Genomic DNA, 21736 nt, shown 5'->3' on the forward strand with positions numbered 1-21736 from the left:
GCTCTTATCTTTGTTCCTTCAAAGTGCTGTGGGCCTAAATCTGTTCCAGTGTGTCTGCACAAGGGGTGATTTTTGGGGTGCCCTTGGAGAATGTGAGTTGAGTGAAACAACAAAAGGCCACAAGCTTGGAACAGCAAAGTCCTAAGTGTGCTGGCTGTGTGTGTGCATATTAAAGTGCATTTCCTGCCAGGGAGACTTCTTGCCACACAGGTTTTAGCCCTCTGAGTTCAGTGTTCCCATACGCAATTGTCCTTTTCTGTTCACTTTCAGATTCCATGATGGAATTCTCATTCTCTCCAGAAAAGCTGTGTGTGTTGGATTAGTACCGTTGAAGATAGCTTCTGATTGCCACACTCGGGGCAGGGCCCTGCCACAGAGCTGTCAGAAGAACAGCTGCAATGGATCTCAAAGAGAGCTGCCCAAGTGTCAGCATTCCCAGCTCTGATGAGCACCGAGAGAAGAAGAAAAGGTTCACTGTAAGTGTGAAAGAGAGTGCCTGCAGGGATGCTGTCTTGTACTTACTGCTCACCTTGGGGTTGTTTTGGCAGGGTTGTGGCAATCTCTTGGCTGGCCATAGTCCAGAGTGAGAAGTTGTGAATGTTTCACAGTATTTATCGGTGTTGCTTGCTGCACAAAGAGTTTGGCTTTAGAATTTCCTGATGTTTTTACCCTCAGGTAGCTGAATTTCTTTTGTGAAATACAGAAGTGTCCAAATGCAGGGATAACATTTTGGTACCCAATCAGATCAAGGCTTAGCATCCTATCTGATTTTTTTTTTTTTTTTTTTTAATGAAAATGTTTCTTTTGTAGAGGAATGAATGGTGGGGTTGGTTTTGGTGGTTTTTTGGATGGTTTTGGTGGGGTTTCTTTGTTCAAAGCCAGCCAGTTGTTTGTACATGCCCTGTTACACTGCTATAAGAGTTTGTGTAAAAGAAGAATAGTTTATATTATTAATACAAACGCTATTAATATGTATTAATATAAAACTTTTTTTTTGACCTTTTCTCTGTCTTCCTTCCTGTTTTCTGATCGTAAGGCCTCTGAGTTTTTTCCTATCCTGTTCTCATTTCCACCCCTCACCATTGCCCTCCCTCTTCCGTTTTCAGCCTCCTGGTTTGTCTCTCTGGAAATTAAGGCTTCCCACTCTAGGCAAACTCTTTGCATTGCATACTGAACCATAAAGCAGTGTGCCCTGGGTTCTGGTTGTGCTTGTATGCGTGCTGGGGGATAAAGACAGCAGCAATACTTCCTTTAAAAAGCTCAAACTGCTCTTGTGCAACTTCCTCTCAAGCTTTTTTTTTTTTCCCTGAGTGAATTAGTCACTCTTCAGATGTGGAATGCAAACACCCTTGTACTGAGTTGCTGTCTGCAGAACACAACAAAACAAAGGTTCGCTTGGAGTTTTATTTCTGCTTTTCCTCCTCACCTCCCTCCCTTGCACAATAATAATGCTGTTTGGGTCTGCACTCTATCAAGATGTGATTTGGGGGGGAGTTTGCTGGTAGAGGGAAGAGCCAGGGGAGGACTTTGTTAGTATTTTCAACTGCTGCATGCTTGTGAAGCTCAAATGAGCAGGAAAAACTTGCTGAAAGTCTAAACTTGAGCAAAGCAGGTTTGTTTTACTGCCTCAGTGCTGGCAGCTCTGCTGTTCAGATGTGCCAGTGGGGGATGTTTGTGGTACATACCAGCATTGTGGTTTTCAGGTCGTTTTACCTAAAGGGCTGTGTGACAACTATAGCCATTCACAGGCACTTTCCTCACAAAAGTGTGCAAGCAGGATCAGGAGGCTTCAGAAACTGGGGACTGAGAGGGGGAAAGAGGAAGCCAGCCCAGCTTGCACCCTGTGGAGATAGCTACAGCTGTCTTGGTGGCTTCTGCTTCCTGCAACAGGGAATAATTAGCAGCTTCACAAGAGCTGCTTTTCACAGCCAAGCTTTTGAGTATTATCACATCTATTTTAGGGTTTGATAACAGAAGTGAGGGTCATACTGAGCCTCCTGGAGGAGCTGCCTTTGTCTCTACTTTCACTGGCTCCTCTTGTAGCTGGGTTGTGATGGCTGGAGCGTGCTGGACTGCTTTTGGTGGGGAGGGAGGAAGGGTGCAGGGGGACACTGTTCCTAACACACTGGTGGAAGGTGTAGCTGTCTGTGATACTTCGGTGCCATTTCCATAAGGAGCAGCAAGAATCCCAGGGTGAAAGGAAAGGTCAAAGTAAGAAAGGCTCAAAAAGGCCTCAGGTAGCTCTTCTGCATAATCTTCACCTTGCTGTCGCTTACAGCATCCTCACTCCTGCTTCTGAGACTATTCTAGAATCTTACTGATCTGAAGAAAGTGAATTCCAGCTCAAACCCTGAGTGGCTCACTTCATGCTGGCATGGAAACAAGATGAGTATGTGCCACTTAGCTTTTGTAGCTCTTCTTTCTCCCCTCACACTTGCTCTGATTGAGCATTTTTACCAACAGTTGTGTGTCTGTGTAGCTCTCACGCTGGTAAATAAGTCAAGCTTTTCACTTTTGTCTTTGGCAATGAGCTCTTCATTCTTCCTCAGCACCTTCAGAACCTTTGATAGAATATTGAATTAGGTAACTATGCGTACACAGTTTTGGTTTGTTTTTTTCTTTTTTTTACAACGAATTTCATGTTTGCATTTTTCTGGGTGCTCCCAGTTTTTTTGCTTCCACTTAATTCATGGTGAGCAGCATCTATGTATATCCACTCTGGTTCACTGCCCTGCCTTTTACTGAAGATTCAGCATTCACTTTCTTCACAAAAAGAGCAAAATACTTGCCAGTTTTGGGCCATATCTAGGCCATGCTGATTGCTATTCTGTCCTTGCTGCTTAGTGGGCCCTTTTTTTGCCTGTTTTGCCAAATAGCTTTGTTTTGGATTTCTTGCTTTTATCCCTATGCTGTTTGATGTCTGAAGCTTAATTTTCTCTCCTGACCTGTTCTTGTCTCCCTTCATACCCAGGCTTATTAAGAAATCTCTTTCAAGGGTTTTGATTAAATCTGGAAGCCTTGTGATGTCTAATATTAATCCCCAGCCCTGTGGAAATTGTGGACTTGTTTTTTTTCTTTCTGTAGACAATAAATAGTTTCCTTACTCTCTGTACTTGCTCTCTTGAAATTGAAAGCAGCCTGCCTTTTTACTTACCTCTCTCTTATTCACATTGAATGCTCAATCCAGGAGCATGAGCTGCCAAAACAGAGATGAAACCTTTTCGTTTCACTGACTTCTTCTGTGATCCCACCCAGAAACAGCCAGTCCCTGTCTTGTGAGCTGGGAAGCCATTTGATGGTGATGGTTGTGTTTTCAGGAGTGCTGCTGCTTTTTCTTCCTTTTTTAGGCATTAGGAGGAAATTCTTTCACATGAGGGTGTGCAACATGAGGTTGCATGTATTGCTCAGAGAAGTTGTGGAGGCTCCAAGCCAGGTTAGATGAGGCCTTGAGCAACCAGGTCTTGTAGAAGGTGTCCCTGCTCATGGTAGGAGGCTGGAACTAGGTGATCTTCAAGGTCCCTTCCAGCCCAAACCATTTTGTGATTCTGTGACAGTACTTCAGTCTTTGCAGCTGAAGCTTTTGCAGGTCCCAGGAGGCTCTAGAGGGTAGGTGAGTTTGATGCTAATGCTTGCTTAGCCCTGTAAGGGAAAGGTAGTTTTCTAAGAGTCTGATCACCATCCTCCTGAGTGCTTCCATCCAGCTTCCCCTGTTCCTCAGGGAAGGCTGGGAGCAGCTGATCTGAGCAGTTATGTAGCAGGAATGCAGAGCTCAGGCTAAGGAGCTGGTGGTGGTGGCGGCTGCCAGTTCCACCGAGGGAGTTAAAAGGAGAGGAAAGCTGCTGATGCAGGACAGAAGGGAGACTGGGGCATTGCTCCAGATTCCCCCAGCAGGAATTAGCAGCCTTCTGCACTCATTTCCTTGCTGTACCCATCTGTGGCAGTTTGGGCTGGGTGCCCCCTGCCACTGCTGCATGAGATACACCTCTGGTGTCCTGGGTGCCTGCCCAATAGGGGTGGACACAGGAAACGACGTATTTCTACCCATAAATCCTGTGCCCTATAAGGCCATCTGCAAAGTCATTCTCTTCCTCTTTCTTCCCTCTCTGCTCCCATGGGAGATGTCCTCTCTTATCTGGTAATGCCAGGGGGGTATCTCAGGCCTCTTAGGCCTGTCTAGGCCTAATGCCAGGAGGAGAATGGAGGGGGGGGCAGTCTCAGACCTGGCCAGCCTGAGACTTGCCTAGCAGTGGGGGGGGGGGAGGAAGAGCCCTGAGTAGACCCTCAGGTGGGAGGAAGGGAGGATTGGGAAGCTTTTGGGAATTCTGTGAGGGGTTTTGTATGCTTTAGGATGTTCTTTTCCACTATGCTTTGTAGTTTGTAGTTCTCTGTAGCTTCACCAATTGCTTTTCCATTTAAACTTTCCATCACTCTCCAATCCATTTGCGTGTGTCATTCTTTTGTCCCTTTTGGGGCAAGAGACGTTCTGGCTGGCCTCAAACCAGCACACCATCCTCTGCCCTGAGGGAGTGGCTAGGCTCCTTCTGGAAACACAAGGAGGTGGAGAAGGGAGGTCGACTAGTTGCATAAGAGACAGGAGAAGCCTGCTGGAGACTCAGCTGTCAGCCAGATTTGTGAAGCCAGGGTTTGACAGTCTGTCTAGTTCCTGGAGTCTGCTGCTGCTGTGGGATTGGGATGGCCACAGCTGTGCAGCTGAACTCCAGCTGTGGGTTGTGTAACCTGTGCTGCAGTTCAGCTGCAGCAGTGTTTTCTCCCCCTGAACACTTGTCACCTGCCAGGAGCCCGACTAGAACATGAATTCAGGATGTTGGAAGGAGCAGTTACCTTAACGACTGCTTCCATGTGAGCTTTCTCTTCAGTGGGTAAATGTTTTCCTCCCTTAGTATGAGTCTTTATTATGGATTATCAAGTTGTTAACAGATTTCATAGCCAGTTTTTATAGTCTCATGTCTGGTAGCCACATGTTCTTCTTGGGTATGAACTAGTTCATGGAACTCCATTAAAGGAGCTTTGGGGTTGATTTTTGCTTACCTGATATTTTTAAAAGTCTGTAAAATACCAAACTCTCCTGGTTTTAATCATTTGTGTTGATGTCTGTGTGACTTAGCTGTAAGAAGCATGTAGCTCAACAAGTGGATTTAACAATCTGCCCTTATTTCCACCTCAGGATTCAGTCTGGGAGGTTTTCTTGCGCTCTGCTGTTGGCACTGACTGTGTCTTTGCTACTACAGGTTTACAAAGTGTTGGTCTCAGTGGGCAGGAGTGAGTGGTTCGTCTTCAGGCGGTATGCAGAGTTTGATAAACTCTACAACACGGTAAGCAAAGGGCAAGCTGTGAAGTGAGGCTACAGCAGCACTTGTCTGCAGTGCCAGGGGATGAGCTGGTGTCTTCTTGAGGGGCTTGAGCCCACATTCAATACCCACAGGGGCTCGGTTGAAGGAAATGACAGGGTGGACTTTTTAAACTTGGAGCTGTTTGAACTTCAGACTCAAAATCACTTCATTCTCACCTTGTTATTTCACTGTGGCATCATAGAAAATGCTGCTTTAATTGTTGTCAGAACATCTGGAGTGTGTATTTGTTCCTGGTGGTGAAACTGACTGCAGAGTTCGCAACATCTAGAGAAAGTTCTCTTGGAAGAAGTGTTTGAAATACAGAAGTGTTTTACTTTGAAATACAAATCCTTGTTTCCTAATATAAGCTTTCTGGGTAGCCCTGGCAGTTTCTACCTGCAGCTTCATAGCCAGGTGGATTTCCGGGGTTTGTTGGCTTTTGCCTCTATTATGCGTCCTGTGTCCATATTTTATTTCATGTCTAGAGCCCACAGTTTTTTTTTTTTTTTTTCCTTTAACAGCAGAAATTATTCCTTCATGATCCCCACAAGAAAATATTACCAGCTGCCTGTCTGTGCCTCCATTACCTTCTGCTGCCCCTATGGGAACCAGCCAGGCTTTTCTCCCTCCCACCCCAAACCATCCTAGGATTCATACAGCATAGTTCCCCAGAAAGCTTGGGCTGCCAACTGGAAGAGATGCTGATCTCTGTAAGGCAGGAAGAATTGCCAGCTGATTGCAAAACACAAACCAGAGAGATGGAGAATTGGTGGAGAAAGGAAGTAAAGAGGAGAAGAAAGTCTATGGAAATTTCTGTTGTGTTTTGTTGTGGTTTGGTTTGTTTTAACCTGGGCTAAGTGGCAAATCACTTTGGCAGTATTGAAGAAGATAGCTGCAGTAGTCCATGGCCTTCTAAAGTGAGATGCCCTTGGAATTTAGAAGGATATGACTGGTGCAAAGCAGCTGCGTGCAGATTGGGTTGAGTTTGTTTTATTTCCCCAAGTGTCTGAGCAAAGAAGATGGCAGAGAAGAGCAGGGTTACCAATAATCAGGTGTTCAACTGTTTATCGGGAAACAAACAAGGCAATTGTTTCTGGGTACTGTGACACAACCCACTGTACAATTTCGTTTTCGCAAATCCAATTGTCTGTGTTTTGTTTTCAGCTAAAGAAACAGTTTCCCACGATGAACCTGAAGATTCCAGCTAAAAGAATATTTGGAGATAATTTTGATCCTGGTAAGCTATCATCCGGTTACTCATCCTGTCAGTTTCTATATCTGAAAATTGATCAATTTCCAGCCTACAAGAAGATGTCTCAGATGAGTTTTACCCAGTCCTCAGAGTGACTAAAGCAGAGTGTAGTCATGCTCCAGCTGAGAACAGGAGTTAATGTAGCTGATTTGCTGCTGTAGCTTCACCTCCTCCTGCACCTGCTTCAAGCATTTCCTTTTCCCCTTTGCTAAAGAAGAAATGGATCCAAAGGACAATTGCTTCAGTCTTGAGCTCTTGGGATGTGTTTGGGTTTCTTAGAGTTCCTTCAAACTACTTTCTGTCAGTTACAGTTAATCCTCTGGATCCTGACTGAAACTTCCTGTTGTGTTTCATTAAAATAATCAAATGGAATCCTCCAAGCTGTGGTGTCCTCTTCTGATGAAATGTAAACCATGTAAATGATGGCCAGAAGTTCTACACATGTTGTGGCTACAGGGACTTCAAGCTTTGCTTTGGTTTCTTCCCTTTTCTCTGACCTTGGGGTCTTCAGAGCTGGCTGAAGCTCTTGTCATGCCATGCAGTCTGGTCTGCTCAGCTGTTCTTGGAGTCCTGTTTAGGAAAGCAGAGTTTAAATGGGGAGGGGGAGCCCTAAAAGTTGATTCCAACTTTGTATGTAAAAGAGAGTCCTCAGACTTGCTGTAGATTTCTGTGAGCTGTGCTAAAATCCTTGAAGCATGAGAAACTCGCTAGTTCTCAAGATGTTCTTGCTGGAGGGCAGGCTGCAGATGGAGCCTTGATGCTCATTTAAATAAGGCTTTATTTTAACATGGATTTCTTGAGGCTTTGATGTCATATTTCTGCTGGCTTCTGAAATAAGTCCCAGATTTTACACATGGTTGTCAAGATGCTTTGCTGCTGTCAATCCATGTTTGGGTGCACAGCACTGGTCTGTTGGACTGGACTGCAGGAGAAGGAAGCTTAGGTACCTCTTTGCCCAAAACCTGCCAAAAGAGAGTCATAGAATTGTTTACGCTGGAAGATCCTCGAGTCCAACCCTTACCCCAGCACTGCCAGAGCACCACTGGATTGTCAAATAATGTCAGGGAGAGTGACATTTGTTCTCTCACCTCACTTCAGTTCTTTAAGATGGTGATTTTCACCTGTAGAAGCAGTCCTGTTCGAGCCAGCTGTGAAGCAGTCTCTCTCTACCTCCTCTGTAACTCCTAAGCCCCCTACATTTGAAAATCCCATTTCCCAAGCTGACTGAGCATTCTGCTAAAGCTCTCTCTTTCTTTTCCAGATTTTATCAAACAGAGAAGAACAGGACTGAATGAATTCATTCAGAATTTAGTTAGACAGCCAGAGCTATGCAACCAGTAAGTTCCTGTGCTTCTATTTTATAAGGACTATTGAAAAGATGTGAGATGACAAATACAGAATTGCAAATGAACTACTTCAAACCAGAACATTTATTTTTACCTGTTTGGTGCCCTGAAGTATAATAAATGACCTTTAATATATAAAAACATACAGCCTGATGAACAGCCTTTAATTCACAATGCAGTGCAAAAGCTTTGAATTTTGTAGCAGTTTCTGGGTTATTTTACTTTGAAGAACTTTGTTTTTTTCCAGGGTGAGCTTTTACTTTCTGTAATAAAAGATCAGCTGAATAATTACAGAATCTCTCCCCTTTTCTCTGCACCAATCAGTGTTCTTAGTGAATACTTTAGGACCTTGGGTTTTGGGGTTTTGCAGTAAAATCTGTTAGAAACTGCTCGAGGAGAACTGGAGCTCAGAGAGGTTGTGGAGTCTCCTTCAGGGTGGTGACTGAGCCTCCACATCCTTGCTTTCTTAGACTGCTTCGCTTTCATGTGCTAATTAAATTTGATACTAAGCAAAGTTACTTACGTAAAGTTGGTAACCTACAAGGAAGGCCCAGGGGGCTGTGCATTCCCACAGAGCTTTAAGGAAGTCCTTTCACTGAGTTTTTCAGGCACTAAACCAAATCTCAGGATGTGATGGTGTTAAGTCCTGCCTAGGAAGAGTATTCCAATAAAAGCTTAAGGATGGTTCATGGTGATGCCCTCGTACCTGGATGAGAAGACACCACCTGAGCATCTGCACTGGAAAGCACAAATAGCAGCTTCAGTTTGACCAGGATGGAAATGCTTACTTTGTGCTCTGAAACATGCAGCACTCTCTGCATCTTTTTTTTCTGGTCTTTTTTTTTTTTTCTCCTTCCATAGTCTTTGTTATTTGGGGATTTTTTGTTTGTTTTTCTTCTTTTTTTTCCCCCCTCCTTCAATGGTCTTTGTTCTTGGGTCTGACACATTTGTTCAGTATCATGTCAAAGCCAAACCTTTCTGCTCCATCATAAGCTTGATGTGTGTTGGAGTGGTCAGAGGGACTCTGCAGCTGGTTGGTAAGGGTTTTCCTGCAGTCACTGGGAGAGATGGGCCATTGGCTGAGATCAGACTGGGAGTTAAGTGGACTGGCTTCAAGTTGCATTTGTCAGCTGTCTGTATTTGATGGAGAACTTGCTGTCGTGGACAGAATGCCAAAACAGTGTCAGAAGGGCCAGAGATACAGTAACAGGTCCCCCTTTCCTGTCCAGAATCAGAGCTGGGAGCTTGTCAGCACTGAGGCCTCTCAAACACTGAGAGCTCCTCAAATTGGGCTGCTTGTCCCTTCCAGTGTGGGGCTTGAGAAAGATGAATGCATTTAATTGTCTGTCAGCATGTGTCCAGAGAAAATCTGTTTGAATCCAAGTGTCTAACAGAGGATGCATTAAAGATGTAAGGTTGTTATTTTTAAATACTCCAAAGTAGCTCCTTAATGAGAAAGAGAACATTTGCATAACACTTGAAGAGCTGGAGGATGACAGCCTCTGTGGGGAGAGGAGTTATCAGCTCTTGAGTGAGAAGTGGAGATCTGGGCTGCTTCCTTGGGAGGAAATCAGAGAGAGTGGATTCTTCTGCTTTCAGAGGCTGAGTGATGTAAAAATGGATGTGAAGCCCCTGGGTTGTAAAGTGATGCAGCCCTCATAGGGGCAAGCAAAGCTTGTGTGACACCAGTGGTGTCCTTTTTGTGCATCGTGGGGTTTGGAGCCTTCGGTCCCTGTAGGACAGACAGCAGTGGTTTAATTCTCTTCTGAATGTGTGGAGAAGACAGAGATGCTGGGCACCATGACTGAAATCAAGTGTGGCTTAAACCTCCAGGTTCAGTCCCTGGCCATTTTAGGCTTCACAATTTGTGGGACTTTTTGGGACTGTTCATATCTGAGCATGTCCAAACTCTTCTGTGTGGCTTCATAGGTTTCTGCAGGAGTATCCCTGAGGGAGCAGTGCCGAGGTGGAGCTTGATACACCTGCCTGAATTTCAGAGCTAATCCAACCACACCAGTCCAGGCAAACCCCACTTCTGCTGGGGCTGAGCATCCCTGGGATATTGAGCATCCCTTTTGAAGCTGTGGTCTCAATCCTTTTCATACCTGAGGTTATTTTAGGGGTGGCTTCAGTGTGGTTTAAGACATGGAGTTAATCCACTTGAGCTGCCCCAGCTCAGAAGTCCTACCAGGCATTTTGCTTAACATGCTGCAATCTTGGCTAAGAACTGGCTGCACTAAACTTCTTTTTCATCACTCCTTTTTTGCAGTGCTTTTAAAGTGACAAATGTGACCAGTGTACCATTGAGCAGTTCCACTTCTGGCTGCCATGCAGTGAGTTTGATGAATGCCCTGCAACTGCACAGCCTCCTTTTACTGGGAACTGATTGTCTGAAGTTATTTTATTCCTGCTGTGAATTCAGTCATGGACAAAGTTACTATAGTAACTGTTTGAGATGTGTTACAACATGCTCTATTTAATCAGCCAGTTGTCTAGAATAATTAATGCTGAAAGGTAATTAAGGTCTGGTTCTGTTGTTCGGATTAGTGACAAGTATTAACCAGAACTCTTTATTCTAGATGTTATGATATCCAAAGATTCTTAAATGTAAATGATTGGATCATGAGCCAATGTCACTACAGTGTTCAAACTAGAGGGATTTTTGTCTTTCTGGGACTCAGGATACAAGACTGACCCTGAAATAGATCAGGGAAGAATGAAACTGGGGTGATGGTGGGGAATTGTGTGAATAGTCCTGTTGCTGTGCTTTAGACCTGAAAGGCAGAGGATGACTGAAACATTGGAAGTAGGGACTAGAAGTACAGAGTGTAACTGGTGGAGAATGGGAGCCTCAGGTGGCACAGAACATGAGTGAGGGTCAGCAATGAAACACAGGAGCTGGAGAAATGTCAGAAATGGCTCCTCTCTCACTTCTGATCCTCACTTTACAGCAGGGTGGAGGGGGAAATGGATTGAAATGAGCAAAGCAAATACATCAACTTCTTCTATGAACTCCCCTCTTTAATGTATCCTGGGGTAAGAGAGCTCTGTGGGGAGTTAGTGCTGCTCTTGTACTGAACAGCTTAGGAAGAGAGTTCCCAGAGCACTTTATCTCTGACATGTGGGTGAGATTTCTTCAGCTTGACCTTGTCCTGTCAGCACCCAGCCAGAACACATTCTAGATACAAGATCACCATCTTCTGCTGGGGATGGAAGATGTTTTAAGTTGGGCAGGAGTGTTGCTGCCTTGTATCCCTTGGTTGTGCATCTCTCCTGATGATGCAGGCTGTGTATTTGCTTCTGTGTTGTGCTGCATGACCTCATTAATATTGGAAAACAAAAAAGGGTTTGAAACTCTTCAGTTTTCTGAACTGAAGTTGGTCTCCTAGTGGTTGCTAGCTAATTATTAGAAGAAAGCATGAATTCTAATTACCTTCTAATGCAGTTCTGCAGAGCATTTCCTTATGAAGCCTTCACCTACATATTCTTGAACACATCAGGTTTTTGCAAGTAGAAAATATCATGTCCTGTGTGTAAGACACTCAGCAGCTGAATTATGTTGCTGTCAAAGCATTTCTTGTACACGACACTTAAGGACCAGAACTTGAATAGGAAACTCTGTGACGAGCAACTCCTCTGAACGCTGCTGCCTAATCCTCTGCTTCCCACGGTTGTGGCTGGAAAGCCCGGAGGTGATGGGGGTGCTAATGGAGTTCACTGTGTTTCTAGCCCAGATGTCAGAGCATTCCTTCAGATGGATAACCCCAAACACCAGTCAGATCCATCCGAAGATGAAGACGAAAGGAGTGGTCGGAAGGTAATAAAACCAAAAGTCTTCCAAACTGCAGTTGCTTGAGGGCAATCATTGGTTTGTTATTTGCTGAAAGTTACTGGTTGGTTTCACAGTAAATCCCCTCCATGCCCCTCTAAACAGGTCTGTTCCCCTGTGGGCTCTCAGATGTGAACTGCAGAGGGGTAAAAGTGATTGTTAATTTGTCTTATGTCTTCCCCACATTCTGCATGGGTTAAAGAAACTGCCTCAGTCAGAGCTTAGCTGTCACAGTTTTGGCAGTCTTTTCAAAGAGCCTCTCTAAGAACATCTGGGCAGGAGCAGAGGAGATTGAATGTTTAATTGTCTTTTTGTTTGCTTGTGTGGTGGTGATGTTGTTTTTTTTTTTTAACAAGGGGGAGAAACACAATTCTCTCTTGGGGCAAAATGCAGCCTTTCTGAAAGTCACTCAGGAGCAAGGGTGGATTTGATTTCATTTCACTTACAACACCGTGTGAGGTCTGAAGCCTCTTCTGTCACAAAAGCTACTACGTGGCTAGATGAATTCTCTGGAAATTAATTTCCAGCCTCCAGAAACAGTGCTGTGTGAAAAAGGGGAGGCAGCAGTGCCACCTTTAGCTCTGTTTCTCTATGGCTTATTTGTTGCTGTACAAATGTGAACATAGTGCTTCTTATTCAGCCCCTGTTAAAAACTTAAAAGCTATCATTCTGGTTTGTGTGACCCACAGCAGACTGAGGGTCTCTGAAAGTTTCCCTTCCAAAGATGCCAGTCTTTGACTTAAGGTTTTTTTTTTTTTTTGTTGAAGTGTTTAATAACACTGTGAGTTCACAGCAAAATTCTACATTAAAATACCAGTTTCCTCCTCCTTTGAAAGGTATTTTAAGTAATGAGGAATGATCTAAATCTCCTGTGTAAAATTAGTGATGTGTCATGCTCCAACAAAATCCAAAGTAGGAGGAGAGCTAATGTGTAGTGGACCAGACTTCTTGGTAGAAAATTCGCTTTCTCCTAGTTACTGGAAATGGTAAAGCTGAGCAATAAGGAACAAAAGCAGGCCTTAAAAAAGAAAAAGAAATCTTTTCTGCACTAGCTCTTTTAAAACTGGCCAGTGCTGTTGTGTGGGTGGCTCTCACGAGTGAACAGTAGCATCCATTCTCTGCTGCTGCAGGAGTGCTGGCTCTGTGCTGCCTGCTGGCCTGTCCCCAGCTAACCTGTGCTCGAGTGCAGCCTGTCCTCCTCTGGTCAAACCCAGACCCCCTATCAGGGAGCAAATACTGCTTGTATTAATCAGAGAGAAAATGGAGACAATTACCTCAATGACAGTGGCTTCCTCCTCTCCCTGTCATTTACAGGCTCTGGCTGGGTGTGTGCTGATGAGATTGGTGTCCTTCCTGGAACTGAGTTATTGCCATTCAAGCTGAACTGTTTCTCTTGGGGTGGGGAGAATGCTCACTGGTTGTTTTTCACAAACACCATGTCTTATGTTAATCACTCTGGCATAAACACTCTGGGGTTAGGAGTGCTCTGCTGGTAAGAGCTTGGAGGATTCAGAAAAAAAGACAGAAAATGTATTCACAGAATGGCTGAGGTTGGAAGGGGCCTTAAAGATCGTCTGCTCCATCTATTCCTAGAGCAAATGCAGCAAGGGTTAAGCCCTGGACAAGGATCAAGCTGCCTGATGAAATGATCTCAGATTTGTGTCCCTAATCTTGTCCTCTGTGTCTGGACACAATTATTTTATCACCTTCGCCCTCCAGTGTGATGGGTGTAGAAATGATTTGTGATGAGGTGATGATGGCCAGCGACTTGGACTTGCAGACTTCCCAGTCTGGATGTTAGATCTCTTCAAATATCTAACATCACACATTGGAGTTGATGATCTGAAAGGTCTCTTTCATCCAGAATGATTCTATGAGTATAGAGATATGGGTTGAGCAAATTAGAGTATTTGATATTACTATTGGATGAAATAGAAGAAATAATAATAATAAAAAGTGTTAAAAATAAACTTATTTGTCTCTCCCCACAGTTAAACTCTACCTCACAGAATATCAACTTGGGACCATCTGGAAATCCTCAGTAGGTTTCAAATAAATTGAATTAAAATGTAATTCAATTTAATGTTTTGGGGGGTTTTGTTGTTGAATTACATTTCATTAAAATGGATTTTAAACCCTGGGAAGTTAGCCTGAGTGTAATTGTTAATAGTATGAGGAATTCTTTGGATATCAGCCTTTATTTGTTGATTAGCACTGCCTGGGAGGAGGCAAAACATTGACTCCTGGGCTAAATGAATGACTCTTTTAAAAGCTATTTTTTCCTTTCAACCTCCAGATGTTGTTAGTTTGCTGTCCTTTTACTTAAAGATGTTACAGCAAAGACAACCTCTCTGTCTCAGGAGTGGTCCCACAACTGCTAGGAATGGGAAGAGTTTCTGAACACAAATTTGTTTTAGTGCTCAGCTGAGGAGCAGCTTGGCTGTGGGTACTGCAAGCCTGAGTACTGCAGTCAGAGCCTGTTCTATGCTGTCTGCTGCAGAGCTGCTGCTCTCACTTCTGTGCACATCTGCTTCTCTTGTCTAGGAGGTGACTGCTGCTTGGGTTTTGTTTGCCTCACTGGTTTGTTCTGGGCTAACAGAGGAAATGTTTAATACATGGCAGCACAAAATGGGATGTAAGAGTGCTTCCCTTCAGGGGCAGGGTGATGAAGCTGCTCTTTGGGAATCTGAAAACATGGAAAATTGTTGACAAAAATATCTCTGAATTGTGTTTAGGAAAAAGTAAGGGAATGCTGGGAAAAACTGAAAGGGGAGGTGATGTGGGAAGTGGAAAAACTGAGAGTAGAGAAAGGTGCTGAGGCCTCCCCCTTCTTGCTGCAATTTAACAGGGGGGAAGGATGAGATAGATAACAAACTCTGTCCTTCCTTCCCTCCTGTGTGCTTGAGAATTCATTTGGCCCTCTGGAAATGAGAAATTAGCTCCAGGAAAAGCCATGGGGAAATGGAGGCTTAAAAATGGCAAGAAACTATATTATGGAGAATAAAAAAAAAATAAATCAGTCTTGCTCCTCCTTTACATCTTGAACTTACAAAACAAAGTCAAAGGAAAATGGAACTGCAGAATGGAGAGGGGAAGGACTGTGGAAGGCTAGGTGCTGGTGGGGTGAGGAATAAAGGAGGCTGCTAGCAGACTGTCTTCAGTACAACTCAAGTGCTGCACTGCACTGCTGTGCAGCTTGGCACTTTACACAGCTGACCATCTCCTTCCTAAATGTCTTTCAGTGCTAAACCAACAGACTTTGATTTCCTGAAGGTGATTGGGAAGGGCAGCTTTGGCAAGGTGAGTTCTCATTGCTGTGTCCTACCCTGGTGTGCTGAGCCTAGTGGCTGTTGGCCACAGGCTTTGGAAGTGCTGGCAGTGGTGGGTGGCATATTAAGTGTCTTGCTGGGTCCCTGGGCCTGCCCTGCTGTGGTTGCCCTGCAGTGGCAGTTGTTGGCTGCCTCAGTCACTGGTTGGGAGTAAGAAAAAGGGAGCATTGCCCTTTTTGAGAGTCACAAGGATCCTCTGTCTCCTGAGGGAGGGAGGCAGCCCAATTGTGTTCCCTTTGTCATGGGCTGTTGTGTCAAACCCCTGATGCTATGGAGCAGCCTGAGCAATGGTGGCTGAATACTGACAGTCCACAAGGATGCAGCAGAGAAACCCTCTTGAAATCTTTGGGGTTGGGTTATTTCTTTCATTATGTTTTCTTTAAAACTTATTAAAACATCTGAAAGTGACCTTGATAGAGATTAAGCAGGGCATGGAAAGTAATTCAGCCTTTCATGAGGTCACTGTGTGACAGATTGTCACTGAGCTGTAAACTCACTGTTGGTGATTGCATTGCTGACTGAGGAATTGGGAAAACACAAAAGCACAAAACCTTCTGAAGTTCTTACTAACAGAGTGTGGCCTGCCACAACCACACTGCTTCACTTCACTTTGTGGCCTGCCACAACCACACTGCTTCACTTCACTTTGTGGCCTGCCACAACCACACTGCTTCACCTGATTTTAATTCCACAGGTTCTTCTTGCAAAACGGAAACTGGATGGGAAATACTACGCTGTCAAAGTGCTGCAGAAGAAAGTTGTTCTTAATAGGAAAGAGGTGAAGAGAAATCTTCTTTCTCCACCCACTCCCCTTCCTTTCCCCCCTCAGTTAAAGCCATTTCTATTTACTGACTGATGTTCTGCTTCCTTGCAGCAAAAGCACATCATGGCCGAGCGCAACGTGCTGCTGAAGAATGTGAAACACCCCTTTTTGGTTGGCTTACATTACTCCTTCCAAACCACAGAGAAGCTTTACTTCGTCCTGGATTTTGTTAATGGGGGAGAGGTATGTGGTGGTGTTTGGATTTGAGTCTGTTCTGCCCATTCGAGGTGGGAGGGATGAAATGATCCTTCCCAATGGCTGTATTAAGCTGTTGCAAGTGAGTGCAGAACGCAAGCATGTGCAGCACGGGAGGTGACTTATGTGACATCAGGTTATATCCTGCTAGGAAGCTGTCTTGTTTGATTTAATCTTGCCAGCTTCACAGCTTAGTGATTTTTCTCTACTTCCTTTTGACTAGTCCTGGCTTTAGGGGAATGTCCTTATGTGTTCGAGTTACCTCTCCACTTCTGAGCTACGAAAGAGAAAGGAAGGGAGTAAAGGAAGGACAAATTGATGCAGCAAACTCAATTCTATTTCCTTCTCTGTTTTTAAACAAAGAAGTGGAGAGCTGAATAAATGAAGATGTGAATTTAGTAGTAACAAGTCATGAACCTGATGTTTGTGTATAGTGTTCTCATTTCCTCTTCCCATGTTTCCAGCTGTTCTTTCACTTGCAAAGAGAACGTTCCTTTCCTGAGCACAGAGCCAGATTTTATGCTGCTGAAATAGCCAGTGCACTGGGCTACCTACACTCCATAAGCATTGTCTACAGGTAAGCCTGGAGCCTCTCCTTGTCCTGCAGAAGTTCAAAATAGGACAAATTACTGACTAAAACCCAATTCAGGAAGTCATCTTACAGGAAATTTGTACATACTGTCACCAAAAGGTGAAGCTTTCAGCTGACTAAAAGTCCTTGTGTCGGTGACTGCTAGTTTCAGTTGATACAATTATTTTTTCTTTCATCAGGGATCTAAAACCAGAGAACATTCTCCTAGACTCACTAGTAAGTGTGCAGTGTTGCTTTTGGTGTTCTGCCTTCTCTTTCTCACCACACTGACCTGAGGTGTGCCCACGTAGGGAGCACGTTCTGGTTTTGAAGTACCTCTCTTTGCTGAACAGGGTCACGTTGTGCTGACAGACTTTGGACTCTGTAAAGAAGGGATTGCAAGTTCTGACACCACTGCAACTTTCTGTGGGACACCAGAAGTATGTTGACAGCTTCTGTGGGGTTTTTTAACTACTAGTTCATGACTGATGACTGTTGTTAATATTGGTGTGACTGGAAGATGAGATGTTGTCTTTTGTACTGCTGTGACTCCTGTTGGACAAGAATGTCCGATGCAGCAGCTCACAGCTCAAGTCCTCAGGGAGATTTACAGTGAAACTCAGTGCAGGTCCTACATTTTCTCTGTGATGAGACCCTTGAGGCAGAATTAAAGTCTTCTCCTTGTGTTTTCCTGTACTGGGTGGGGAGCACAGGCTTAGGATGGCAGAGACACAGTAGCCAGCTTGCTTTGTGAAAGTGCAGCAACCTACTGGAAATGTAAAACAAGTTTCATAACAGAGGTGGCAAAGTAGTTTGGGAAAACAATGGTGTGGGAAGTAATGCTCCATGGGAAAGGCACTGTCCTGCTTGGTCAGTGCCAGATGGTGAGGAAGTGTTTGGTTGGTTTGAAGAACAAGAGAGACTCTTAGCAGTCTGTGCTATGAAGCAACTTCTCCTGAAGGTGCTTACTGTGATGTGACTAAAGCCTAATGCCCTAAAAGACTTTTTTCTTTCTTCCTTTCTTTTAGTATCTTGCACCAGAAGTCATTAAAAAGCAGCCCTATGACAACACAGTAGACTGGTGGTGCCTGGGTGCAGTTCTTTATGAAATGCTTTATGGGCTGGTATGTACTCAATGTGTGGGGGCGGTGGGGGCCTCCCTCCCCTCTCCTCCTCTGTGTGAAGTGACCCTGGCGTGCTGTCAAAGATGCTGAAGTACTCCACTCAAGGGCATGGACAGTTTGTCTCGTGCCTAACACAGCAGCTGCTTTTCTCACTTGGGTTTTACATTGCCTTTTGATGTCTAAGGTTTGCTTTGCACTGAACTGCTGGACATAACTCTGATGAAGAGCAGTAGTCATCACTTTGAGGGCACATGAGAGTAACCTGAATCAGCAGTGATCATACCCAATAAAAAACCCAATTAAGAAGTGGAATTTTGCCAAATACTGGAAAAAGTGAAATTTAAAGACAATCTCCTAGGTTTTCCCCTCGCTTTTCCACTTCTTGATGCAGCATTAGAAGGAAAAAAAAAATCTTACTCTGCTGCCTCTGGCCACATGCAATTATTCCAGTAAGGATCTGTTCTGTTAGTTCTCTTGAGCTTTATCCCCTCCCAGAGGGAGACAGGTTAGGTTTTCCATTCTCATATTCTTTTAGGCAAGTTCAGTGGGAGCTTTGGAGCTGGATGACATCTGTTGCTCCTTAGGAGTGTGAAAACATGTTGGGAAGGGAGGAGGTGGGTGGGGAAGCTATCAAGTGTAAAGCTCTGGCAGTGCTGATGGCTGAATTCGAAGCATAGAAGAGCCAGATAGATGTCTTCTGTCCTGTCAGCAGTTTGTATTCTCAGCAATCGTTTCTGATCACACATGAAGCAGAAGGCTGCATGTGGCTGCAGCCTCACGTGTGGCTTTGCTCTTTCAGCCCCCTTTCTACTGCCGGGATGTTGCTGAGATGTATGAGAACATCCTCCACAAGCCCCTCGTGCTGCGGCCAGGAATCAGCCTCACGGCCTGGGCTATCCTGGAGGAGCTCCTGGAGAAGGATCGGCAGAGCAGGCTGGGAGCAAGGGAAGACTTTGTACGTGGTGTCCTCACTTAGCCAGCCCTGCTCCGTCCAAAGGGACACCACCAAGCTGATGTGCAGAGATTCCATAGCTGGAGACAGAGATCACTGCTATCTCTGTCTTTATCTCTTTGAGCCACCAGTGTGGTCAGTCCCTGAAAGCTGGGATGGGAGATGGTTGTTGTGGGCTATCGATATTTAGAGCCTGGCTGCTTCTGTACCTGCCAGCAAAGGAAACAGTTCCTGGTGTGGTAGTCATTAAGGTGTACCAAGGTAGGTTTCACTGTTCATGGTGGAACTGGGAAATAATCAGAAGGAAAGGTTACTTGCTGCTCATACCAGTTTCACTGCCTGCATGAAAACTACTCCTTAGGTAAAGAGTAACAGCAGCACCATGAAAAGAGCACATTTAGGGTGGTTTTCGTTTTTTTGAGCCTTAAAATTATGGCAAACATTTTCCTGGTGTAGCAGCAAACCTATTTGGACAATAATCTGCTTTACAAAAGCTAACAAAACTTGAAGACAGAAGCAGAGATACCACCAGAAAGCATTCTACCTCTGTGGCAGGCTTCAAGGTGGCTGATATTAAGGCTCAAAAGTAGAAAACATCTCGAAAGGAAACCAGTTTGTAGGGGCAGGCTAACAAGTAAATGGCTGTTTTTACACCAATAATACTTAAGAGCAATAAAATTGAGAGCAGTGCAGCTTGTACTGCAGAACAAACTGAGTAGCAAACCTGAGGAAGCTGAGTTCCTTCCATGCATGCAATCTGAAGCAGGATGGATTTCTGAAATACCTAAAATCTGTGTTTCTCTCTGCAGCTTGAAATCCAGAAGCACCCATTTTTTGAATCCCTCAGCTGGACTGATCTCCTTCAGAAGAAGATTCCACCACCATTTAATCCTAATGTGGTAGGTGCCTGGTGCTGTTCTAGTTCCTACCTGCCAGATTTCCATGTGTCAGGGCTCACCTATTGACAAAGAATGTTTGTCTCAGAGAGATGAAGAATGGGAGCCCAGCAGTGCTGCCTGGCTTTTGAGCAGTCACACTTCTCAGCCGTGGTGCTAGCTTTTTTTCACTTAAAACTCAGTTTGACCTCTCACTGCTTCCTCTGCTCATTCCTGTCAAAGGACTGACAAGTTCTGTGGGGTCTGAAGGCCAAAGATGAACACACAGCCTCTGTATTTGAAGACTTCCCAAAAGGCTGGTTTCCTACTTTTTTGGTAGTTACTGAGACTCAGTTACAGCTTTGCTTTATTCTCCCATCCATTTCAATTGTGTCAGCCTATGACTGCTTGTCCAAAACTCAAGAGGAGATGGGGAATGGGACAGGGAGGTGGAGAGGAGTGGAGTCCATGTCTGTTCAGTGAAGAACAAACCTTGGCTCTTCTCTGTGTGACTCAGTATCCCTCTGCTTTAGTTCTTAGGTGTGGTACTGGGAAGCTGATCTGTCCCAGCAGTACCACTGCTAGAATTCAACACTTAAAGTATTAGTGATAGAAGAGGAAAGGATTTGGTGTGGTTTGGTCTTGAGTTTGGGTTTTGGGCTGTGTTTTGGGGTGGTTTAGTTGGTTTTGGGGGTTTTGTTGGGTTGGTTTTTATGTTAGTTTCTGCATCTCCCTAAAAGTCATTTTAGTAAAGGCTATTTCTGCACATTTCTTAGGTTGGTCAGATCAGAAACGTGGGCAGGCTTTGGCCTGACCTCCAGCCTCAAAGAAACAGGCAGGCTTTTAATAGCTGTTCTCAGGGATGCTGTGGTGTGCTGCCCTAAATTCCTGTACTAGGTAGGAAAGAGCAAAGTGAAGCAGAGAGCCTCAAGTGTTAAATGTGACCTCTAAAGGACAAGCACAACTTTGAGGCACAGTATTACGATGCCAGCTGATGGAGCTTTCTGGTTTCTAGGTTGGACCAGATGATATTGGGAATTTCGATGCAGTGTTTACAGAAGAAATGGTCCCGTACTCGGTCTGCGTCTCTTCTGATTACAGCATTGTCAATGCCAGTGTCCTGGAGGCAGATGATGCCTTTGTGGGATTCTCCTATGCCCCACCTTCTGAGGACATGTTTTCCTAGGAATTGAGAAGGCAACAGTGTCTGGGAATTCTTGAGGTGAACTGAACCTTTAGGGTTGTGGATACATTCCAAACTAGCGTAACTAGTGCCTCGTTTTGTATGTAGGTTTGAAACCTATGAGCAAACCTTCTCTGCTGTATAGGAGGAATTTGGGCATTCTGGATGGCTTCCTGTTTGTTCCTGCTGCAGAAAATATTTTTTAAAACCTTTGGAAAGCATTCTCTATGTATTTTCAAGCAAAAACACTGACTGTTCTCCTCAGTCCCTTCAAGTTTACATTCCTACTTGTCTGAGATCCAGCTGGCACCAACAGCAGCAAATTTAGTAACCTTAAACAAGCTTTTGTACCTATTTACAGTGACTTTGTGCTTGAATTGTAACTATGCAAATTGTCTTTTGTATATCCTGGTTTAAAAAAGGTCAATGTTTTCCCTGTTCTATCAGTTTGAAGTGTATGTTAATTTACCTGTCAGCACTTAAACAAGGGATTAATGGAAGTTAAGACTGAGATTCTAAAAGGACTTCTACAGAAGGAAGAGTTGGTCACATCAAACTGGATTCTTTCTCTTGCTGAAGCACCATTTTGCTCAACTGGATGACCTGAGGTGTGGGGGCTACTCAGAGCAAGGATGGAACAAATGAACTGATTTGATAACATTACTGATCACGTGTTTGAATCTTCCTTCCTCCCTCAGATTGATACGTCTACATCTCAACCACATTAAAAATATTTTTGGTTAAAACTGCTTTTCCAAAGAGATAATATGCAATAATCACTGTTACTTCAAGAGGCTCTCTTGCTTTGACCTTTTGGGGGTGGCTAGTGAGGGGATCATGCCAAATAGTTGGGATTTTTCTCACAGATTTATAGTTTGAAACACTGATCTGTTCCAAATGGGTCCT

General features: G+C 44.3%; 1 protein-coding gene across 1 annotated transcript; it reads left to right on the plus strand.

Annotated features, from left to right (window-relative positions):
* The first annotated feature begins 343 nt into the window (after window positions 1-343).
* SGK3 (serum/glucocorticoid regulated kinase family member 3) lies at window positions 344-20835 on the plus strand. The gene is made up of 16 exons (XM_054394589.1): window positions 344-476; window positions 5250-5333; window positions 6516-6588; window positions 7865-7940; window positions 11679-11766; window positions 13770-13819; window positions 15021-15078; window positions 15802-15885; window positions 15982-16113; window positions 16590-16702; window positions 16897-16933; window positions 17050-17136; window positions 17725-17820; window positions 18620-18775; window positions 19582-19671; window positions 20663-20835. Exons 1-16 carry the CDS (start codon window positions 399-401, stop codon window positions 20831-20833), a joined length of 1473 nt encoding a protein of 490 aa, XP_054250564.1. The 5' UTR covers window positions 344-398; the 3' UTR covers window positions 20834-20835.
* The last annotated feature ends 901 nt before the right edge of the window (window positions 20836-21736 follow it).

Source organism: Indicator indicator, chromosome 31, assembly GCF_027791375.1.
Source record: "Indicator indicator isolate 239-I01 chromosome 31, UM_Iind_1.1, whole genome shotgun sequence".
In the NCBI taxonomy this organism is placed as follows: Eukaryota; Metazoa; Chordata; class Aves; order Piciformes; family Indicatoridae; genus Indicator; species Indicator indicator.

Coding starts and splice junctions, on each gene's coding strand:
- SGK3 (XM_054394589.1), top strand. CDS start 399: ATGGATCTCAAAGAGAGCTGCCCAAGTGTCAGCATTCCCAGCTCTGAT. Junction 16,114..16,589: donor ATTTTGTTAATGGGGGAGAG/GTATGTGGTGGT, acceptor CCATGTTTCCAG/CTGTTCTTTCACTTGCAAAG. Junction 17,821..18,619: donor ATGAAATGCTTTATGGGCTG/GTATGTACTCAA, acceptor TTGCTCTTTCAG/CCCCCTTTCTACTGCCGGGA.